This window comes from Mirounga leonina, unplaced genomic scaffold (assembly GCF_011800145.1).
Source record: "Mirounga leonina isolate KUSES-001 unplaced genomic scaffold, KU_Mleo_1.0 Mir_154, whole genome shotgun sequence".
NCBI classification, from domain to species: Eukaryota; Metazoa; Chordata; class Mammalia; order Carnivora; family Phocidae; genus Mirounga; species Mirounga leonina.
This window is the reverse complement of record NW_023270389.1, coordinates 48,202,601-48,226,294: the sequence shown is the minus strand read 5'-3', so window position 1 is coordinate 48,226,294 and position 23,694 is coordinate 48,202,601. Positions and strand designations below refer to the sequence as shown.

The window sequence follows — 23,694 nt, the reverse complement described above, 5'->3', positions numbered from 1 at the left end:
AGAGACAGAAAAATGACCAGATTCATAAGGAGGTGGATAAGCGTGGTGACACAGATTTTTAACAATGCATTGTGTAAGCTAAGGCTTTGCTGGGGAGCCAGTATTTGGGCTGTTTCAAAGGCTGAATGAAAATAATTGACAGGAAGACGAGTATTCCAGGCTGAGGCAATAGCATTTTAGAAAGACACACTTCATAAAGTGACTGAGGCGTCCAGGGAACATAGAAAGGGTTCAGTGAGGCACGAGCCAAGAAGCATGTAGGCAAAAATGGCAAGAGAGAAGGATGGGGAGGTAGGTTGGGGCAAGACTGTGACTGTTTGTCAAGCTTAACTAAATTTGGCAAGCATTAGGGATTTGTTTTTTGAAATATTTGTCTTGGCTCAAAAGCTAAACCAAAAAGGAGCTAGTCTTGGACTCTCCAAAAGGGCCTTCTTCTTCCCACCTCCATTTGTATAAATACTGTGGAAGTACTGGTAAATTACTTAACTTTTCCCCAAGTGACTCTTTCCCTCTTACTGTCAATATCGCAGCTCAGGGTGATAGGTCAGGGACTGCCGGCCATTCAATAGAGGCCCAGCCCAGCACCCACCCCAGGCTATCAGCTGAGCCTGCTGGTAGTTCTAGAGTAGTGGTTAGCTTGAGATCCAGGAGAAGCAGGTGGGTAGGAGTCGCTTATACCCTGCTGAGTGCTGCTGGTGTGACAGGAAGGAGACAAGGAATAACTATAGCGGTGAACCCAAAGCAGGGAAGCCCAAAACCTTGGTATATCTTTCTCATCTCCCAAAATGTGTGCTTTTAAAAACTTAAAATGGATAACCAGTACAACAGTGTATTCATGTATATTTCTTACTTAGTCTAAGGCATCTTTACAGCAGTGGTAGACAGCAGACTCAATAAATTTAAAAAATAAAAATAGGCATAAGAGGGGACTCATGTGGCCACTGAATGCATAGGTAAGGCAAGGTCTTTGTTCTTAGGAATGTTTCAGTGTATTTGTACTTTTATCTAATCATAGCCGTAAGGAAAAGCAGAGATCTGCAGGGTAGTTTTTCTGTTTCTTCTTTTCATTCCACATTTCTTTACCTTAATTCCAGTTGCAATTGTTTGTTTGTGGATTGTGTCCCTCATTAGACAATAAATATCTCCTCTCATCCTTGTGGCTACCTCAACGCCTAACACAGTACTTTGCACACAGTAAGCACTGGGCAAATAATTGTTTAATGGATAAGATACATGTGAATTATTGAATGACGTGCATCAAGTGAGTATCTCACATTTACTCTCTTGGTATTACGGATGATATCCTCAGTCGAATGGATTACTGAACCATTTAATAATCACTAAGCGATCATTTGGAGTAAATGAGTACACCTGTGCAGAATAGTTACATTTTTTCTTCAACCAAGAGAGACTTTAATATATATTTGGAATTCAGGGCTATGGTATTTTATGTATATAGTGTATACTGTGTCTACTTACATTGGGAAGTGAAACTACATAGAATTCTTTATTTAATGGTTTGTTTCTGTGGCTATTTCTTTGAGCCCTTTAGATGCCATACGTATGTATAAGCTCACAATGTTTTTGCAGATCTGAGTCTTGACTATTAGCTTCTTCAAGAACCATTTGTCATTTGAATAGTTTTTGCCCCTCTTAAAGATGCTATTTTTCACTTTTTTTCTTTAGCACCTTGCTAGACTTTACATTTGTCATATTTGTGTTTTCCTTTAAGTAAAACATCCATTGTATGTCTTATACATGTTAAAACTACATTCATATGATATTACAGGGGTGATCAGGAAGAAATGAGTAAACTAATGAAAGTTTTCCAGGTACTTAAATTTAATTCAGAAAGGGAAAATGATCACGCCTTGTAATTGTATGTATTTGTTTCACATTGCCTGAGTTTTTGGAACAGGCTTCTTTCTTTAATGTTCTATTTATAAAGTGACTATTGATATTTATGATTTTTATATCACTTCTCCTTAGACGATGCCATCAATTTAGCTTTGGCTAAAAGAAAGCTGCTTGTGTTCCGGGCCAGGTGCTTGGCTTAGTGTTCTCATTTCCATAACACAATGGTCTGAGTTGGCCTTCCATGTAAATGTAACACAATGCAGTTGCAGCTGCTTCGTTTGTATTAGCTTTGAGCTTGGCTCTGAAAGAATTTAGGCACTAAAATATATGCCAAGACAACCAGAAAGCATAGTTGAACTAAGGCAGTAACTGACTATTCCTTTGTAACCCTTCTTGTTCCTGTCATAGTGACACCTGAGCATTCCCAATAAGGTAGAGTAGATACAAAAGACTGTCAAAAGATGAAAACTTTGCCTAGCTTTTAGAAAAAGCAAAGCTTTGGAAGAATAAATATAGACTAAGTTAAATTCTTATGTAAAAAGAAATGTTACATTCTTTCTTAAGTATTGAGATGTGAGGCTCAGTTGGTATTGGTCTCTGTCTTGAATAGAATCTTCAATAAGATCAATAAGATCTTCAATAAGATTTTTGTTTTTTCAAGTTAAACAAAGAGATGAAGCTTCATACCCACTTGATAAAGGTCAAATAGCGTTCGTTGTCAAAACCAGTGGTTTTCAACTCTGGCTTTACCTAAATATCACCTAAGGAACATCTCCAAAACCAACCAAAAAACAAACGAAAAAAACTGATGCCTGGGCTCCACCTCAAACTAGTTAAACCAAAATCTCTGGACTAGAACCTTGTATTTTGTATTTTTTGAAACCTTCCCAGGTAATTCTAACATGTACCCAGGGTTGAGAAACTGTTTGTCCAAATGATTGGTTAATGTATTAGGAACATTTTAGTCCATGTCTTCCTGGTAGACATCAGTACTTTCTTTTGTACCTTCAGGTCTGGCATAAGAAACTAATAAGCGATATTTTTTCAGTGCCCTGTTATTGCTCACAAATGCTGCATTGTATATTAGTTGTCCTTCCAAGTGTTTGACACCATCAGTTCAGATGACAAGTCTAAATTTACAGAATATTTTATTGTGGCATAGTGACCTCTGACCAGCCTGAGAATCTCAGTCTTAGGGGTGAAATAATCAATTTGAATTCATAGAAGCAAGGTGCAATACCATTTCAACTTTTGTATTCCTCATTGCAGCTGCATTCCTGGACGCTTAAAGTTCTGTTCTCTGCTACTTAAAGATTCTATATCCAACTTTTCTTCTCTTTACTGACCATCTGTATGGAGTTAAAATCCAAAGTAGATCACCCTGCAGTGGTACCTCTTTTTAATAGAGAGTGTATTTATATTCATGTATGTATGAATATATAATATATGGATATATTTGTATTATATGTCTATCAAAATAATACTACCAGAGGTAAAAATAATATAATAAACAAGAATGTCAGAAAAGTTATAGTCTGTAGATATTGAATATTAACTCTACCTTTAAATCATTCTATAATCAGAAGGGGTATAATTTTTAATTTTAAGATTTTATTTACTTATTTATTAGAGAGCAAGAGAGAGAGAGAAAAAGCATGAGAGGGAAAAGGGTCAGAGGGAGAAGCAGGCTCCCTGCTGAGCCGGGAGCCTGATGCGGGACTCGATCCCAGGACTCTGGGATCATGACCTGAGCCAAAGGCCGTTGCTTAACCAACTGAGCCACCCAGGCGTCCCTAATTTTTAATTTTTTTAACAACATCCTAGAAAATATAAAATTTGAAGCAGAGACAAAAGGAATAAGGTTAGATGTGACCCCTTACGGGAGATAGAAAGGAAATAGCAAAAAACCCAAGGGAAAAGGTAACAGGCATGGCAGGGAATATTGCCAAGATTCTCAACTCGAAAGAATGATGGGAACTCTCCTCAATCTATGGTTATTCATAAAATAGGTTTGCAGCAGTGCTAACTAGTGAATATGCCAATGTATCTTGCCCAGGAGAAGAAAGAGGGCTATTTGAGAGAGAATGAGATGAACTCACTTATAGCTTATTCTTATGGGTAGTATACTATAAGCCCCTCTTCCTCAAAGCAAAGATATTTTTCTTCTGCTTTAATGGGGGAGTGGAGGCTTAACACCTTTCATTTCACAATTAGAAATAAATGTTTTGAAGGGCTAATGCCCATTTAAAATAACAAGTAGTTAACCTCTAAGTACAACTGATATTAGATGCTTTCCTCTTTGACCAAACTTAAGAAGCCAGAGATAGGGAAATGAAACCTTGCCAACTTTTCAATTTTGCTGGTGTTAGCTGTACAAGAAGATATTTTTGTACTTCTCAGCTATACCTGTACTCAGCAGTGTACGAGCATTGCTGTAAATAATAACACTGAGGGCCTTCCTACTGTCAGGCCCATTAATTCTATAACCAAAGCATTCCACTGGGGTTTTAAATGTATGTTTTATATTAAGCACCTACTAATTTCATTTAATTTTAATTTCATTTAAAAGAACTTCATTCCCAGGTTATTATTTGATTATAATGTCACTACAAAATTTTTTGTCAGTCTGTTGTAGCTATAAAAGAAAAGGTTCCAAAAGGATTTGAACAGACATGTCCCCAAAGAAGATGTACAAATGGCCAATATGCACATGAAAAGGTGCTCAACATCATTTGCCATTAGGGAAATGCCGATCAAAACCACAGTGAGATACCACTTCATACATACTAGGATGACGATAATCAAAAAGAGAGAACATAATAAGTGTTGACAAGGATGTGGAAAAATTAGAACCCTCCTATATTGCTGAAGGGAATTTAAAATGGTGCGGCCACTTTGTAAACAGCTTGACAATTCCTCAAAAGATTAAACACAGACTTACCATATGACCTAGCAATTCTACTTCTAGGTACATATACAAGAAAATTGAAAACATGTGTTTATACAAAATCTTGTACATGAAGATTATACAAAATCTTGTACATGCTGTTCCTAGCAGCATTATCTGTAACAGCCAAAAATTGGACACAGCCCAATGTCCATCAGCTGAAGAAGAATGGATATACAAAACGTTCTCTCTCCAATGTTCACCCATAAAAAGGAGTGAAATGCTGACATACACTACAACATGGAAGAACCTTGGAAACATGATGCTAAGTTGATGAAGCCAGACACAACAGGCCACACAGTATAGGATCTATTTATGTGAAATGTCCAAAATAGGCAAATCCGTAGAGAGAGAAACTACATTAATGGTTGCCAAGGGTTAAGGAGAGAATGACTGCTGATTCATATGGGATATCTTTGGGGAGTGATGAAAATATTCTGGAATTAGACTGTGGTGACTGTTACACACCTCTCTGAATAGACAACCACCACTAAAGTGTGCACTTTAAAAGAGTGAGTTTGGTGGTGTGTGAATTTCAATAAAGCTGTTAAAAAACTTGAGAAAAAAGCACAGACAGTTATCTGAATGCTTCTTAATATTTATCACAAGTAGAAGTGATAATATTTTGGAAATATTGGGTTAAATGAAATCTATTTTGGTGAGGAAAAAGGACAACAAAATGCATTTCGTTATATATTGGCAGCTGCTTTTCTACAAGTTCTTTTTAGGTGCTCATTAGTGATACTTTGCATATTTGCATTTTTATGCAAACTACCATAATTTTGCCTGCTATAGGGAAGCTAGTATAGCTTCATACATTTTTACTAGATATCGAAATAGGAAGCATGACATTTGGTTATAAAAGAAAAAAATTATGGCAGTCATACGAATATTTTTTAATTTTTGCAAATTTTTATATCTCATTACTCGTATCTTATCTAGTATACTTTATAATCTCTTCCATAAGTTCATGTCTATTAAATAAACTGCTTGACTTTTTTCATTTTATGTATAGTCCTCCTTTGCCTCTAGAGTCTTTTATGATGTTTTAGATGTGGGCTTGTTTAATGGGTTAAAGCTGAGATCTTCAAAGGACCTTTCCATGACTTTTTGTATAGTAATAAAATTAATGATCAACAAATCAGGAAATAGGAAGCGATGTGGTTTTTTGTTTGTTTGTTTGTTTGTTTGTTTATTTATTTATTTATCAGAGAGAGCACAAGCAGGGGGAGCAGCAGGCAGAGGGAGAGGCAGACTCCCTGCGGAGCAGGAAGCCCAGTGTGGGGCTCAATCCCAGGGCCCTGGGATCATGACCTGAGCCAAAGGCAGCCACTTAACCGACTGAGCCACCCAGGTGCCCCTAGCGATGTTGTTTTGTTGGAGAATCTTCTTCCAAATAGTCCTCTGTATTCAACTAACACTTAGTTCTGATGTCCCATAGTAATGTAAATTCAGCTTACCCCAAACTGTATTCACTTATGTTTTTCCCCCTGAATTTCCAACTTTGTAGTACTACAGATTTCTTCAGTTCCCAGAACCATAGTATTTTCTTTCCTCCCATATTCAATTACCAGATCTTCTTCTCTTCTCCTCTCTTCCAATTCATCCATCCAACTGTTTCCCAGCCCCACTGCCACTTACTTCAATTATCCGTGCCTGTTAAAACATTATTCCCCTGAACCAGTGGACCTGCTTCATGAGCATGAGACCAGTGCAGTGCACAGGACCTAGACTCAGAAAGGCCTTATGCATGGAGTTTAATGTTCTATGGTTTCCATCCTAAGAGTCTTACTGATCCGTTTTTGGATTCATGTTCTGTTAAGTGAGGTCTAATGGGACAGTGGAGCATGTGCTGGGACTTGGAGCCAAGGCCTGGCACCACCTCCTGTTGCCTCCCTGGGATGGATTCTATACTGCCCATTTCCCCACCCCTGGAACCCCAACCAGCCTCTCCCATCTGCCGCATCCAGCCCTAGAGGTCACTCTCTGACCCTGGCATGGGCCTTTATACAAGCATAAAAAAGATAGGGGTTAACCTGCACACTCTGTGGCACCCCAAGGCAGCGCTTGGCAGGACTTTCTTTGCTCCTGCTTGTCAGCTTCACTGGTGTCTGGCAGGTGGCCAAAGGCCACAACTCATATAGGGCAAGCCTCTTGCCCATCCCCAAGCCAGCTACCTAGTGAGTTGCAGAGGCAGCCGTGGGAAGGGAAGAAGCCTGGCTCAACTTCCCTACCCTGGGCCTGGGCATGGCACGTGGGTTTATTGGCTAGGGAAGGGCAACCTGGCAACCAGTGGGCCACCCATATACTGAGTCATGGGCAGGGGCCCTGGGCACCTGTGAAGATCTGCCCTTGCCCTGGTGCCTGAGGGAGCATGACATTAAATAGCGAATGAAAGGGGCACCTGGGTGGCTCAGTCAGTTAAGCGACTGCCTTCGGCTCAGGTCATGATCCTGGAGTCACGGGATCGAGTCCCGCATTGGGCTCCCTGCTCGGCAGGGAGTCTGCTTCTCCCTCTGACCCTCCTCGCTCTCATGTGCTCTCTCTCTCTCTCATTCTGTCTCAAATAAATAAATAAAATCTTAAAAAAAAAAAAAAAGAGCGAATGAAAAACACCAGAGCAGATGGAGAGAGAGACGGCCAAGAAAGCAAAGTTTTTTCTTTTAGTACTTTTAATGGCCCTGAGTTCCTGCCTTTTGAACAAGGGCCCTTGTATTTTGCACTGAACCCCTCAAAATATGTAGCCAGTTCCATCTAGTACAGTAGAGACTTTAACTCATCTCCTGGCCTCCAGCACCTCTGTCCCCACTTTAGCCTTCGCACTGCTGTTCTAACTCTGATCATTACTTGACTGTCCCTTGCTCAAAGTCATTTAGTAGTTCTCTATGGTCCTGTGCCCATGGACATGACCAAATATTATACATTTTATTTGGCTTGCACAGTGAGTTCTTTCCACTCTCCTCTTTCTCTCCCTTCTTTCTTCCCCTCATTTAAATATTTCCAGACAGACCTAGCTTTTCCATCAAAAAGCATCAGTCACCTGCTGAAAGCTTTTGAGTTTGACTCGTGTTTTATAGGATGATAAAAACCAAAGTTCACTTGGCATAGAGAACCTTTCATTGTCAAGTGTTTGGCTGCCCTTCCAGTATAATACCCAATATCCCCATCCCCACCCCCCAGATCTCTCAGCCTCCAAACTTAGAGGGTGCTCCATCTTAGTGCTCCATTTTTCGCAAACTTAAAGAGTTCCCCAAACAAGTTTCTTCGGCTATATTTGCACATTTCTGCCTAAAAAGGCCACCTTCTATGCTTCCTAAAAGTATTCTCATCCTTTAAAATTCAGCTCCAATGTCTCACTACCTCTTCTAGGCAACATTAGCCTTCACCTTCCCTGTCCTTCCATAAGAATGTGCATTTATTGGTTATATATAGACCCTTTTGGAGGGTCATTATTTGCATGGTTGCTTTCCCTGGCCTGTGATATTCTAGGTGGTGGTCTCCAGAATAGGATGTATATACCTCAGAAGGGTACTCAATATGATCCATCTGAGTTGCAGAAAGAAAATAATAAATATTTGATTTTTAAAATTTCATTCTTTAAATTGTTACGTTATTGAATGTTTTATAATCATACATTAGAACATTCTTGTATTTTGTAAGTAAACAGTTTTAGGAATGCATACCAACAATATTTTACTCATTTGATACATAGTCAAGACAGTTTAGAAACCAGTCTTCTAGAAGATCAGGACTGTATCTTGTTAATCTTATAATTCCAGGACTGACCTTTTCTTTTTTCTAACCTGTTTATGAAAACTCACTTAATGTATAGGTGACTCATGATTACCTAAGGTACGCCCATTGCAAAGACATTAACCTCTTAAGCCGTAACATCTCCGTCATTACTTTAAAATTAATCAACATTGTGAAATTTTTTAAGGGTGTATATTCTGTTAAGTAAAATAGAATTAAGGGAGGAATGTAGTGAATAGAAGGGAATAATTTTCTTTCTGTGGAAGTCCTGTGAGATTAATGATAGAGTAACTAGGGCATCTGGGTGACTCAGTTGGTTAAGCGTCTGCCTTCGGCTCAGGTCATGATCCCGGAGTCCCGGGATCGAGTCCCACATCGGGCTCCCTGCTCAGCAGGGAGTCTGCTTCTCCCTCTGACCATACCCCGTCTTGGGCTCTCTCTATCTCACTCTCTCTCTCTCAAATAAATAAATAAAATCTTAAAAAAAAATGATAGAGTAACTAATGGGGACTATCTTAGTTGGCTTCTTACTCAAGGAATAATTGGATGTATAGGAATATGGTCTGCTCTCAACTCTACAAGTTAAATGAGGAAAAGACAATAGCTCCGGCAGAAGTGAAGGTCAGAACCCCATGATCCATCCTTAGCTACCTGGGCTCATATCTTATGCAGTCAGTGAGACCATTGTCACTCAAGAGCTCTTCTCCATTAAAATCGGGTGCCTACCGTTGGAAAAGGCTCTGCACTTTTCTGACCGTATGATCTAGGGTCTGTGTTACCTGCCTTTGAATTCTGCCAGAGTATCAGATTTTATATTATTAGCGTTTAGGAACTTGTACCTAAACAGGCAAAGGAGTGAGAAGAGCTGTATTTGTTTAATGTACGTTTAGTTAGTGTCTCACATGTGTGACCAAGAGCAAATTGTTTGGCCTACTCTAAGGCTATGATGCCTTTCTTACGGTAATGAAATACTACATGGGTATTTTAAGATCCTTGAAGGTTTGCAGGGGGAAAAAAAAGCTACTATATACTAAAGATCAATAGGTTAATATTTGGGGCCTAAATTTATAATGAAAAAAAATATTTGCAGCATTAGAAACAGTACAGTTAGGAAATAGCTGCTAGAAGTTATATAAATATGCCTAATAAAATCCTTTCCATGATGTTTTTCTCCTTCCCTTCCCCATTTTATTCTATATTAAAAAAAAAAAAAAAAGCCATCCTGATAGACATTAGTAAAGAATAATTATATTATTTTATTTGTATCTTTTGCTTACTGCCATTTCCATAATATGGGTTTCAGGTGCATTTTGTTTCACCAGAGACAGTAAGAATTTTATTTTTTTAAATGACTACTAGGCTCCAAAGCCCCCCTCCATCTGTGATGCTTTTATTCTTAGAGTCCTAGAAATGAGAGATGGAAAACTTCAATTAAATTCATCTAGTCCATCTCCCCTGACAATGAAAAAGGATCTCTCACATTATATTATCCGATGCTTTTTCAGGCTTCCATGATAACCTCTGGGAGACTGTCCAATAGACTAATAGACCTCACTTTGGGAGAATGTTCTCTTTCTTAGTTTTGACCCATCATTTCTCATTATTTTATCCCTCAAAGCCATTTTTCTTATATTCATACTCGGTGAACTTAAGATCCGCAGTCTCTGCCAGTCATAAGAAAATCAACATACATCTCATTAGCGGGAACTGAGGTGGTCTCCAGAGGTGAATATTCCTGATACTAAACTTTTCCTCTTTAAACACAGATTTAGCTTAATTTTAATCATTTTAAGGAGTTTTTTCCCTTGAATGTATTAGATATTTTCACTTTCTTGAATGTATTGGACTTTTCTTAATAATTCAGGTTAATCATTAGCATTCTGCAAGTATGTATTAAGTAACCCACTGTATGCTAAGCATTGAAGAAATACAAAGATGAGCTCAATAATGTTTGCCTTCAGGAGTTAAGACTCTGTCGGGAATATAAAATAGGAGTTAAGACTCACTAGGGGATATGGCATAGGAATAGAACTAATTACTGGTCAAGACAGAGGAAAACAGTAATATAAACAAAAGAGTTTAGATAATCAGAGGCAAGAGACTATAACTCCTATTAGATCAGGAATGGCTTCCTGAGGAGTTGGCATTTGAAAGAAATAGTGTAGGGACAAATGAGTGGTCATTTGGAAAAAAAGATAAAATTAGATACGTATTTCACACCTCACATAAGCATGAACTCCAAATGGATTAAGGATCTAAATGTAAAATAAAATGAATAAATAAACCATACAAGTACTAGAAGGAAACATTGATAACCTTAATGTAGGAAAAAACTTTTGGTAATGGTTACTACTGAAAAGCCAGAGGCAAAAGTGTTTTTAAAAATTCTGTGATGGGGTAGCTAGGTGGCTCAGTCAGTTGGGCATCCGACTCAGTTTTGGTTTGGGGTTGTAGGATCGGCCCCACGCCCGGCTTATGCTCGGGGCAGAGTCTGCTCGGAATTCTCTCTCCCTCTGCCCCTCCCCTAGTGCGTGCGTGCACTCTCTCTCTCTCTCTGTCTATAAAATAAGTAAATCTTTTTTTTTTAAATTGTGTGGCAAAAAAACATCATAACAAAGTTAAAAGACAACCAGCTGAGAGAAAACATTCACAACATATAAAGAACTATTAAAAATTGAGGGACAAATGACTAAAACCCAATAGAAAAACTGGGGGGAAAAAGTATGAACAGTAATTCCCAAATGCTATAAAAATTATCCTGAACATATAAAAAGGAGTGTTCAAACTCACTTATAATCAGAGAAATGCAAATTAGAACAATATTTTGATACTATTTCACCTTTTAGGCTAGCAAAAACTATACAGTTTGACAACAAAGTTAGTTGGTGAGATCATGGGAAACAGAGACTCATACATTGCTGATGGGAATACAAACTAGAACAACCCTTCGAGAGGGGATTTTGGCAAAGCTACCGATGTGCAATCTCACTTCTAGCAGTCTACCCTGAAGGTACACATCCATCAGTATGAAAACACAGATGCACAAGGTATTCTTTGCAGCATTGTTTATAATTACAAAAATATTGGGAACAACCCAGATGCCCACTTGTAAGAAAGTAATTACATAAACTATGTATGGAAGGAAGGTAGAATAATGGCCTCCAAGATGTCCACATCCTAAGACACAGAATCTGTGAATATGTTATTTTACGTGGCAGGAGAGACTTTTGCAGATAGGAGTAAGGCTAAAGACCTTGAGGTGAGAAGAGTACTCTAGATTGTCTAGGTCGGTTCAATTTAATCACAGGCTTTAAAAACAGAACCTTTCAGAAAGATGCAACATTACTGTCCTTGAAGATGGAGGAAGGGGACCATAAACCAAGGAGTGTTGGGTGGCCTTTGGAGGCTGGAAGAGGCATGAAACAGATTCTCTCCTAGGACCTTCAGAAAGGAATAAAGCCCTGCAGACACCTTAATGTTAGCCAGGTGAGACCTGTGTTGGACTTCTGACCTACAGAACTGTAAGATAATAGATTTGTACTGTTTAAGCCACCATGTGGTGACAGTTTTTTACAGTGGCAATAGAAAATGAATACAATGGAAAAACTGGTGACGTTAGAATTGGATCTGTAATTTGTTGATGTGCTACCTACCCTATGTTCATTTTCTCATTTTCATAATTTTACTATGGTTATGTAGGATGTTAACGTTAGGGGAAGTTTGGTAAGAGAAAACTCTACTATTTTTCCAAATTTTCTGTAAATCTAAAATTATTTTACATAGAAAGGAAAAAACATCAGGGATTCCTTCCCTTCTCAAGTTGCTTCCACTATTCCATCTCACTAACATCGTATCCTTTTAAAAAGTTGCCATCTCTCCATGGTATTTGTGAATTTCCAACCAAGCTTTTAACTTCGTGGTTCCCAAACCATATGTCCATGTAAGGACTTGTTCACACGTTTTTTTAGCAGATTTATTCTTTTTTTTTTAACTTATTTTTTTTTTTTTAAGATTTTATTTATTTATTTGACAGAGAGAGAGCAGGAACACAAGCAGGGGGAGTGGGAGAGGGAGAAGCAGGTTTCCCGCCGAGCAGGGAGCCCGATGCGGGGCTCGATCCCAGGACCCCGGGACCATGACCTGAGCCGAAGGCTGACACTTAACGACTGAGCCACCCAGGCACCCCTAGCAGATTTATTCTTAATAGACCCAAACTGGAAACAACCCAAATGCCCGTCAGTTGGCAAATGGGTAAACATATTTTGGAATATCCATATGTGGAATCAAAAGGAACGGACTACTGATACATGCAATAACATGGATCAATTCCCAAAACAGTGTGCTAGGTGATAAAAGACTCCATTCTGCATAGTTCCATTTATATAAGAGTATGTAAAAGATAAAACTGTAGGGACAAAGCAGATTAGTGGTTTCTAGGGGCTGAGGTGGGAGGAATGGATTGACTGTAAAGTGGCACAAAGAAATGTTTTGGGTGGTAGAAATCTGTATCTTGGTTGCAGTAGTATATACATTTGTTAAAACTCATCAAATTGCACACCCAAATATAATGAATTTTCCTTTTGTAAATTATACCTCAATAGACCTAATGTTTTTTTTTTTTTAAGATACATTTAAAACAAAAGTTGAAAGTAAAAGGTTTGAAAAAATTTAACAGGAAGGTAATAATCCAAAGAATCCAGAGAATCATTGGGTAATTGTTAAAAATGCAGATCACTGTGCTTCACGCCCAAAGATTGTGATTCGTCAGCTCTGGGCTAGAAAAACAATTGTGATTTATTATAGGACCTTTTTTCCCTTTGACACTTTAATTTGCCAAAAAACAAAAACAAACAAAAGTCCCCACTAGGGGGGAAATCCCCACACTGAAAGTGCTTGTTAACTACAAAGCACTTTGCAATGATTTGTTTTGTCGTTAACCTTGTTACCTAGAGTCTCCCTTCGTATTTGGACTTCCGATAACTGGAAGATAAACTAAGGAAGTAAAATATGACTGGAAAGTAGAGTTTAATGTTTCCAGTTACCCTTCCTTTTCCTTCTTCCTTGTTAATTGCCTACAACTGGATTCTAGTGAACATTTTCAGAACATCTATAAGTTCCTAAGGTCTATTAAAAGAGTAAGGAAGGAAATAATTTATACAGGACATCACCCTTCTCAGGTAATTGCAATCCATAATTCCGTGAACTGCTAAAATACACAAATACACAGAAATGAATTTACTAATTAAAACTTAGAAAAGCCAGAATGAGACCATTCTCACCTGGGTCCTTTCTAGTTGACAAGGTAGCATTTTCTTACTGTGAGTCATGTAGTATTTTAAGGAACTGCTCTTAAAATTGCTTAAATCACATAGATTTCCCTAATCCCTGGTGTGGCCACTGATTAGAAAAAGTCTCACACAGGATGGCCCTGGCCTTGTGTTGCACATCACCCTGCTTCTGTGTGAAAGGTGATGACATGTTTCTCCGCCTCCATTTCTCCACGTCTTAAGGGACACGGGCAAGTCAGCGGCTCTCCTTACCGTCATGGAGGCTTCTGAGAGTGGCTGCCTGGCAGCCGTTTCATTTCAGTTACCAATCAGGCCCTGATAGCCAATTTCAGTCTTCGGGGGTTACTCCAGTTTGTAGGTGGTGAACAACTTACCCTTCTCTTAATATTGCCCAAGCTCCAGATTAAGGCAACATTTGGCTTTTCCTTTCACTGGCAGTTGCTAAATTTAAGCCTTATTTTGGCAGAAAAGAGGGAGTACCGACTAATTAAAGTAAGTCATTTTAGTTGTATCATTTGCTTTATGACAATGGAGTTGTTTAAATGATAAGCTTTCTACTATTTTTCAGAATTGTAGCTTGTAGTGACAGTATTTCCAAGGAGGCCTGGATGAGGTAGGATTTGTTTTGAAGGTAGGATTTGTTTTGAGGGTTTTATTAGTGTGTTTTCAGATTAGGTTGGTGTCTGAAGGATGAAATCAGTTTATTTGTAGTCTTTTCCTTTGTTTCCACTGATGCTATTGGATTTTAAAGTCAGCATCATTTACTCCTCACATTCACATAAGACATAGATGTCATAACTTGATGTAAAAGAGAGAAGCATTTTCCTCTTGACATCCATCTCTTTCTAAATCTTATATTTGGATTTTTGTCTCCTAGTGACTACAGAATCAGTTACATATAAAAGTAATTTCAGGGACGCCTGGGTGGCTCAGTCGTTAAGCGTCTGCCTTCGGCTCAGGTCATGATCCCAGGGTCCTGGGATCAAGTCCCACATCGGGCTCCTTGCTCAGTGAGGAGCCTGCTTCTCCCTCTCCCTCTGCTGCTCCCCCTGCTTGTGCTCTCTCTCTCTCTCTCTGACAAATAAATAAAAATCTTTAAAAAAATAAAATAAAATAAAAGTAATTTCAGTAGGGTTTCAGTTTTACTTCAGTTTAATTATATAGGGAGGAGCCCTGGTGGCAAATTTTTCTAAGTCAGATGTCGCACTAGTGGGCATTTTGTCTTCTTTTTTTCCCCGCATATTTTCAAATTGTCATAGTGCATTTCTTTCTTTTTTGTGGTATATAATTCTGTAATAATAAATGCATAGAAATTAAGTACAATACACATGGAGAAAATGCATTATATTATAGTGCCTAGAGTATTTTGTTTGTTTTTACCTTTTGTAGGAATATATCTTAATTTTGTATTTTTTAATTTAAATTCAGTTAGCCAACATAGAGTACATCATTAGTTTTTGATGTAGTGTTCAGTGATTTATTAGTTGCATATAACACTCAGTGCTCTTCACATCACGTGCCCCCCTTAATGTCCATCACCCAGTTACCCCACCCACCTCCCCTTCCACAACCCTCAGTTTGTTTCCCAGAGTCAAGATTCTGTCATGGTTTGTCTCCTTCACTGATTTCTTCCCATTCGGTTTTCCCTCCCTTCCCCTGTGATCCTCTGTGCTATTTCTTATATTCCAGATATGAGTGAAACCATATGATAATTGTCTTTCTCTGATTGACTTATTTCACTCAGCATAATACCCTCCATTTCCATCCATGTTGATGTAAATGGGAAGTATTCATCCTTCCTGATGGCTGAGTAATATTCCATTGTATATATGAACCACATCTTCTTTATCCATTCATCTGTTTAAGGGCATCTCGGCTCCTTCCACAGTATTTTGAAGAGGAATGAGAATGTGCAGAACCAGTGTAGTATAGTGGTTAAAAAGCAAGGGGTTCCAGAGTCAGGCTGCCTGGGCTTGAAGTTGTACTCTGCCACTTGGCAGCCGTGTGCCCTGGGAAAAGTCAGACATCGTCTCTGTATCCCAGCTGTTGATAGGTGATCTACTGTTGATAAAGAAAATGAACGGTTCACATAACACACATTCTTACTTAAAACCGTATTAAATCAGTACACATTTCTATTTTCATAGCTAAGGTTATTTCTCTCAGAAAAACAAATGCTTACTTATTTATGACTGTTTTGGATTGTCTTGTTACTTGTTGTTGCTTTCCTTAGAAACCAGAATAAAAGGTGAAGTCCTCACAATGGATCTGCCACTCACCCTGCTACTGGGACCAGCACTTCTACCCACTGGCTCATTTCCCACAACCCTTCCCATTGCTTTCTCCACTCCAGCCACACTGACTTATTGGCTCTTTCTGAAACATACCAGGAGTTCTTCTGCCTTAAAGCCTTTGCCCAATCCATGTTGTTGGATTCCTGTTGCCTGGAATGCTTTTCCCTTCTCATACCTGCAGGCTAACTCACCTCCTTCAAGTCTTTAGTCAGTGTAATCTTTCTCCAAAAGGCCTATTGTGACCACTTTATATTCTCAGCTCTTTACATGGCTCTATTTTTCTATAGCACTTGTCTTTTACTAATTTATTATGTTCTTGGTTTATGGTCTGTCTCCTTCCACTAGTATATGAAGCCTAATGAAGGCAAAGATTTGTGTTTGTTTTGTTCACTGATAGCATCTCAAGTGCCTCAAACCAATAAAAGGTGCTCAATAAATACATGAATGAATGAAACTTTTTTTTTTTTTTTTTTTAGATTTTATTTATTTGAGAGAGAGAATGAGATAGAGAGAGAGCATGAGAGGGGCAGGGTCAGAGGGAGAAGCAGACTCCCTGCTGAGCAGGGAGCCCGATGCGGGACTTGATCCAGGGACTCCAGGATCATGACCTGAGCCGAAGGCAGTCGCTTAACCAACTGAGCCACCCAGGCGCCCTGAATGAAACTTTTTAAGTGTTTTCAATATACTGGGTTTAAATCCTGACTCCTCATCTATTAAGTGTGTGACCTAAAGCAAGTTGCTGATTGGCTATTTTGTGGAGTTGTTGCATCAATTACACAGTATTACGTATTAGAAAGCACCTAGCCAGTGCTTCATATCCAGGAAACCTTCAGTAAATTCATTCAGTCAACAAATGTTAATTGAGCACTTATGATGTACCAAGTTTCCCTATAGGCACTGGCATGCATCGCTGAACAAAAGAGCCAAAAATCCCTGCTATTTGTAGAACTTACATCTAGTTTTCCTCCCTTCCTTTGATGTGGTAGTTTCTAAGGGGGAAAATCATGATTCTACCTCACCTACTCAGTAGTCTCTCCCCCTAGATTCACATTCAGTTAATACTTATAGGGACCCATTTTCCATTATTTTAAAAATACTTTTCCATTCAGTTATCTTATTCTTTGGAGTGGCCCTAGGAAGAGGATTTTTTATTCCTCATTTTACAAGTAAGAAATCCGAAACTTGGAAGTTTTGACTTGTCCAAGGTCATTCAATAGGAGAAACTGGAGCCAGGATTTGATGCCACACTTTCTGACTCAGAGTTGCCTGCTCTTTCTACACTGGTACTTGCATCAAAAGCACAACGGTGGCTTTTATTCATTTCACTGCCCGTTTTATTTCCATTCTACAGACACTTACTGAGCCCCTACAAATTGCCTGCTATCAGACCTGCCCTGGGAAGGCAAAGATTGTTTAATCCCTGCCCTGAGTTCAGAGTTTAGTGTGCTAAATGTAAGATTAGCTCTATTTATTTGGAATACTCAGGAGCACAGAGGAAGGCCACCTCCTCTAGAGTAAGGTGTAGGACGTGTCAAAAAACACTCTGGAAGAGATCATGCCTTAGCTGGGTCTGAAAGGATGACTTAGCCAGGGGAAAGGGAGGAAATATGAGTAGTAGCAGAGATGCATGGTAAATGTAGAAAATTTCAGGCTCTCAGAGTTGCTGGAGGGTAAAGCGTGAAGCAGGGAACGGCCAGGAATCAGGCTAGAATATTTGGTAGCTACCAGGTGATACCATATCCTACCAGCAGAACTCTTACCAGACCCCCTCTTTTAGGGACTCTTAGGTCAGTTATCCATCCTTGGTCCTAAGCTATAGTCAGGGCAGAAGAATTACTTGGTGCAAAGGATAGTGATCTGTTCATAAGGAGTTGCTCAGAAGGGGCAGTGGGCAAGTGGGCATGCCTTATACTCCGAGGTTTCCTAGTGGGGGTAATGTCACTGGAAGGCTGGCTCGCTGCATAGTTGGTCCAGGACAGAGGCATAGTAGGAGCTAAGGCTAGCTTGAAGATAGTGAGTTTTTAGTGGCATCGTCTGTTCACTTAAGTGGTCTTCCTGAACACGTGGGAGACCACATGGCCGAATAGACTGATGCCAGATCAACCTTTATAGCCTAAGCTAAACAATATTCTCAGGTGAAAACCATGTTTCAGTTTTATCAAGGAGATAAAAACAGAATTTTGTTGTAGATTCTACTACCTCTGTGAAACATTACTGACCACTCTGGGCTATCTTAAACTTTCCCTTATCTATATTCCCAGAACAACTGTAATTTCACATATATATTGAGTGCTTACTAAAGTTTAGACACTATGGTAGATGTTAAGATAGATATAGCATTACACCTTCCCCAAAAGCTTAAGGGCCAATGGAAGCAATAAGTATGCATTAGTAGGTGGACAAACTACTTTCCCAACCTTATTTTTCGCTACTTCTAATCATATACGAGCCAGATTAAATCTACTTAATGGATACCCATTGTGTTCTTATCTCCATGACATTTCTCAGGCTTTGGTTCATACAGCACCCTAGCTCCCCAGCACCTCCAAATCCAAATCCTGTCTACCCATTGGGACCTACCATATTCCACTTCTTCCATATAACTTCCCCTTATTTCTCCAGGTGATGTAACCTTGTCTTTTTCTGAAGTCCTGAAATTAGTTCCTATATACCTCTCTAAAATAATACCATATTACCAATTCTAAGATGCACATTTTTTTCACATTTTAACATCCCTGTAAGTTACTCTTTTAAGATACTCTGTCATCAACATTCTTGAAAGGATTCAGAATGATATTCTGTGGAAAAACATGAACAACTCCAAGTCAAAAAGTAGTTCAGAAGAAAGAAGCATTAGGAATACCTTAACCAATTTATTTTGCATATTTTCTTTTTATGTGTACACTATGCTATATATGACAAAACCTGCCTAAGTAAGTCTTTTAAAAACTCCTTTAGTACAAAATAAAAATTTTAAGTGATAAAGCATTGTGTTATAGTTTAATTGGCAGCTTTTTTCTTAGTGTACATAAAATAATAACATGACTTACCATCAACGGTGTCCTAGATTCAAAGAAATGTATTTTGTGATTATATATGCCAGACATTAAGAACACTTACCTCCCTAATTGTGTCATATATAATTATATTTAGTTTCCAAATCCCATATTAAACTATAAGCTCCTTTGGGGCAGAGTTTGTGTTTGCTTTATCTTTGATTCCCTTACAATACCTGGTATAGTGCTTTACAACAAATAGACATAAAACAAATATTTATTAAATAAATGGATTAGAACAAGAAAGTATTATATAGTAAGTTCCACAAAAAGTAAAGTACTGCATGAGTGAACATCTACTAGTACATTCTCAGTTAACTGCTTAACTGTATTTTTGCTAGAAATATATTTTTATATGATATTTGGGCAGGTCCTTGGGCCAAATCTCAACTTAGGCGAGTGGTTTTGGAACCAACCATAAACAGTCCAAGTAGCATTCCATAAACTTGGGTCTGGTTTGCTGACTACATTTATGAGCAAATGTTGTTACTCATTCTGATTGAATCATACATAATAAGTAGTAAATAAAGCCTTTGTCTTGGAGAACAGATGACAGTAACTTTCCCTAGCAATGCTCAGATTGGACAGGAGACCAGATAAATGCCTGTCTCTAAGAAATACAGTACTTTAGGGGAGCCCAGTTGACTCAGCTGGTAGAGCACGCAACTCTTGATCTCGGGGTTGTAGGTTCAAGCCCCATGTTGGATATAGAGATTACTTAAAAATAAAATCTTAAAAAAAAAAGAAGAAAAGAAGTGTACTACGACATGGATGGAACTAGAGGGTATTCTGCTGAGCAAAATAAGTCAGTCAGAGAAAGACAAATACCATATGATTTCACGCATGTGTAATTTAAGAAACAAAACAGATGAACATAGGGGAAGGGAAGGAAAAATAAAATAAGATAAAAGCAGAGAGGGAGGCAAACCATAAGAGACTCTTCACTATAGGAAACAAACTGAGGGTTGCTGGAGGGTGTGGGAGGATGAGGTAACTGGGTGATGGACATTAAGGAGGGCACATGATGTAATGAGCACTGGGTGTTGTATACAACCAATGAATCACTAAGTTCTACCCCTGAAACTAATAATACACTATATGTTAACTAAATTGAACTTAAATAAAAAAATTTAAAAAACAAAACCAAAAAGAAATGTAGTACTTTAAAAAACAGTTTTTGTTTTCTTGTTTTCTTCCCTCCAGTCAATCTCTATGCACCTATAATAAAAAACAGCCTAGGGAATTATGTCTATGTGGTATTTTCTAGGAGTCTTTACACTTATTCTTGGGCTACGGGAATAACAAGAAATAATATAAGCATTTTTTTTTTCAGTCAGCTAAATAGTTTTACTTCTGATTCAAATAAGTTGTTTCCATTTTTCTCAAATGAAAGGAGCAGTGCATTCTGTGTTTGCAAAATACTTGGCATGGGTAAGCACTGTGGTAGTCCACATTACTGTTCACCAGATATTCCCAGTTTTCTTTCTGGATACATGATACAATCGTATATCCTTTCCCTGGGGAGATCCCGTGTGGTCATGTGACTTTTTGTCCAATGAAATGAGACCAGAAGTGACATAAAAGTTTAAGAACTAGTACATAACTTGCCACATTTCCTTTCTCTTCTGAAGCAACTTTAGGTGTGCAGAGGAAGAGCTTCCTGTAGCCTAAGTCCCTAAGTGAGTAGCACAGAGCGAAGCCCCCATCTCCCTTAGTTGATCGGCTCATAGATAGATGTGGAACATGTTTTGTGCTACTAAGATATTGAGATGATAAGATAAACATAACCCAGTGTATCTTGATTAATACAGTCTTCACCCAAAACAGTGGGCTTTGGTGATAACTAAAAGAATATAAAAGATTTGACATGCTGATCTTGACCCAGTATTTCTTTCCCTTCCTTATGGAAATGTTTATTGTACATAGCTTTTATAAGATAATATTCATCTCATGGTGATTAGAAAGAGTCATTTTCCCAGCATCAAAATACTTTTCTTTGAATTAGAACTTTTTCTCAAGACATTTTGATATGCTTCCATAAGATGTCCTTTCATTTGCCAACAATAGAATTGTTACTTGAAAGCAGTGACTGTCATCATTCATGCGTGCATTTATTCCATTATTCAACACACTTTTATTGGATGCTCATTGTTTGCCAGGTGCTAAGACTAGGAAATGTTTAAGGAGCTCTAGATAGTTTAGTGGAAGTGGTAGGAGGCAAGTAGGGGGCCAAAAACTGTAAACTACTTTGTTCTTCTGAAGTCTAGATGTTTCAGTAGTTTCATAAATGATACCTATTTCAAGATAGTTTAGCTACATTAAAACTTAAGTTTACAAGTAACGTATCCAAGGTGATATAGACCAAATTTTAACGCTTTTGAGACTACCAACACATTACCTTATACTACTTACATAATTCTTTTTTGTTTGTTTGAGGAATTTTTGTACGGGCATTGTAGGGTTTTTTCTGTTTTTATTTTTGAGTTTTTGTTTTGGTTTGGGTTTTTTGTTTTGTTTTGTTTTGTTTTGTTTTGTGGGGCAGGGAGCTCTTATAATAAAGCTTCTCTTCTCACTATCAGTATATTCTTTAAAATTCCTCTAATGCACTAAGTACCTTTTCACCTCAGGGCCCTTGCACATGCTATTCTCATTTCCTTTTCTCCCTTAATTTAGTTCAGGAAACTACCTACTGGATGCCCTTTTCTATTGAAACTTCTTCATAGAAAGGGATATGTTTTTCTGTTACATTGTTGTGTTTTTAAAACTCTGTTATCAAAGTTAGAAGTTTCTCTACCATAGCTGGTATAGAAAATGTTTAAGAAATAAGAAGTTAAGTGTTATCAAAAAGTTGAATTATCCCAGTTATCCTAGAAGAAAAAAAAATTTTCATCACATTACCAGGTGGCTTCAAGCAACTGTTATTTATAAATTAAAAAATTAAAAGCTGGATTCTTGTTTTGGTCTTCATTATAAAAATCTTAATATCTTTTCCAGAGGTGGTGCAGAGGAGTAAGGAGACAGCAAAGTGCTCTTTTGGTTTTCTCTTCCATCACCTTCTGCCTTTTCATTCTAGGGGTTCTTCAGCAAGCGCCTGAAAGGCTCCATCAAGAGGACCAAAAGCCAATCAAAACTTGACAGAAACACTAGCTTTCGGCTTCCATCCCTTCGTAACGCAGATGACAGGTAGGAGTAAGCTTGCTTAAAACAGGGAAAGCAGTTTTGCTGTTTGTTTCTGTTTTTGTTTTAAACAGGGAAAGCAGTTCTACAGTGGGTTTTGATAAGGCATTTTTGGTCATCTCTGACTTTGCATCAATGACAATGGAAAGATGCAATACTAAATTCACTTTTTTTTTTTTGTCTTGTTCATATTGAGGCAAGGTACAAAGTGTTGGCTCACATGCCCAGGCAGTTTAAGAATCTTACAATATTGGAAAGTAAGAACTAATTTAAGTGCTGTTTCTGTAGAATTAAATCCTAGTGGTCAGAGATGTCTTTCTTTTGTAGAATGACTGTAGGATGATGATGACAATAGTAAATATGTCTTGAGCACTGCACTAGATGCTTTATATACATTAGCTTGTTTAATCTTTATAGTAACCCTATAAGATAAATATTATTGTCGCCACTTTGTAGATGAAGAATCCGAGGCACAGAGAGATTAAATAATCTTGCCCAAGGTCATACAGCTTAGTAAATAGCAAAAATGGTATTTGAACTTGAGCAATTTGGCTGAAGTCCATGCTGTTCACTGCTCCATTGTTCTTTGTGTACAGCACAAAGTACTGTGGAATCAGTTGTATTGGTTTGCAGTCACATCTAGAAAACATGTATGAAAAGGAAGATTTTGATTATTAGGACTATCAGCTTGAGTAACCCTCAAAAGTGTAGCTCATTAAGGATAACAACCTTGTAAAATCATTGAATGTTTTTAGAACACATTTTTAATACTTCGTATCTCCATATTGTTCAAAATTTAGGAAATGGTACTTGCTGTATTTTGACACATCACCAACATTTACTGAGTGCTTACTGTTTGCCAAGCATTTTTAATGTAGTCTCTCATGTACTACAACCCTAGATATGGTTATTACCCTCATTTTACAGATGAGGAACTAAGACAAAAGAAATTGAGAAACTTGCCCAAGGTCACACAGCTAGTAGGTGGTAGAGCTTGGATTTGAAGTTCTGTCTGCCCTTCATATCTGATACTCTTATTTATACTGGATTTTTTTTCTTTTAGTAAGTCCATTATTTTCAGTTATCTACATAACAAGCAAATATAGATTACAGCCTCTGTAATGGCACATTATAGATTTGCCAGGCAGAGAATTCCTCTCCTTTTTTAATGGATGAAGTAACTTGTCCCCCATACTTAGCTGATGAGACAGTATACTGCTTTATCAGCGATTCTTATCCCTGAACCACTTTAGAGGTGCTCTGTGAAATTTGCAAGTCTGTCCAATTTGCCGTGTAAAAGTTGTGTTGTTAATTATCTCTTT

The 23,694-nt window shown here is 38.1% G+C and overlaps 1 protein-coding gene across 4 annotated transcripts in view; it reads left to right on the top strand.

The window, feature by feature from the left end:
• Window positions 1-23,694, top strand: part of RASAL2 (RAS protein activator like 2) — a 365,020-nt gene that overhangs the window by 269,800 nt on the left and 71,526 nt on the right. For all 4 annotated transcript variants that reach the window (XM_035010715.1, XM_035010714.1, XM_035010713.1 and 1 more), the window contains exon 5: window positions 22,269-22,378. In XM_035010715.1, the coding sequence (XP_034866606.1) occupies window positions 22,269-22,378 (110 nt within the window). The remainder of the gene's footprint in view (window positions 1-22,268; window positions 22,379-23,694) is intronic.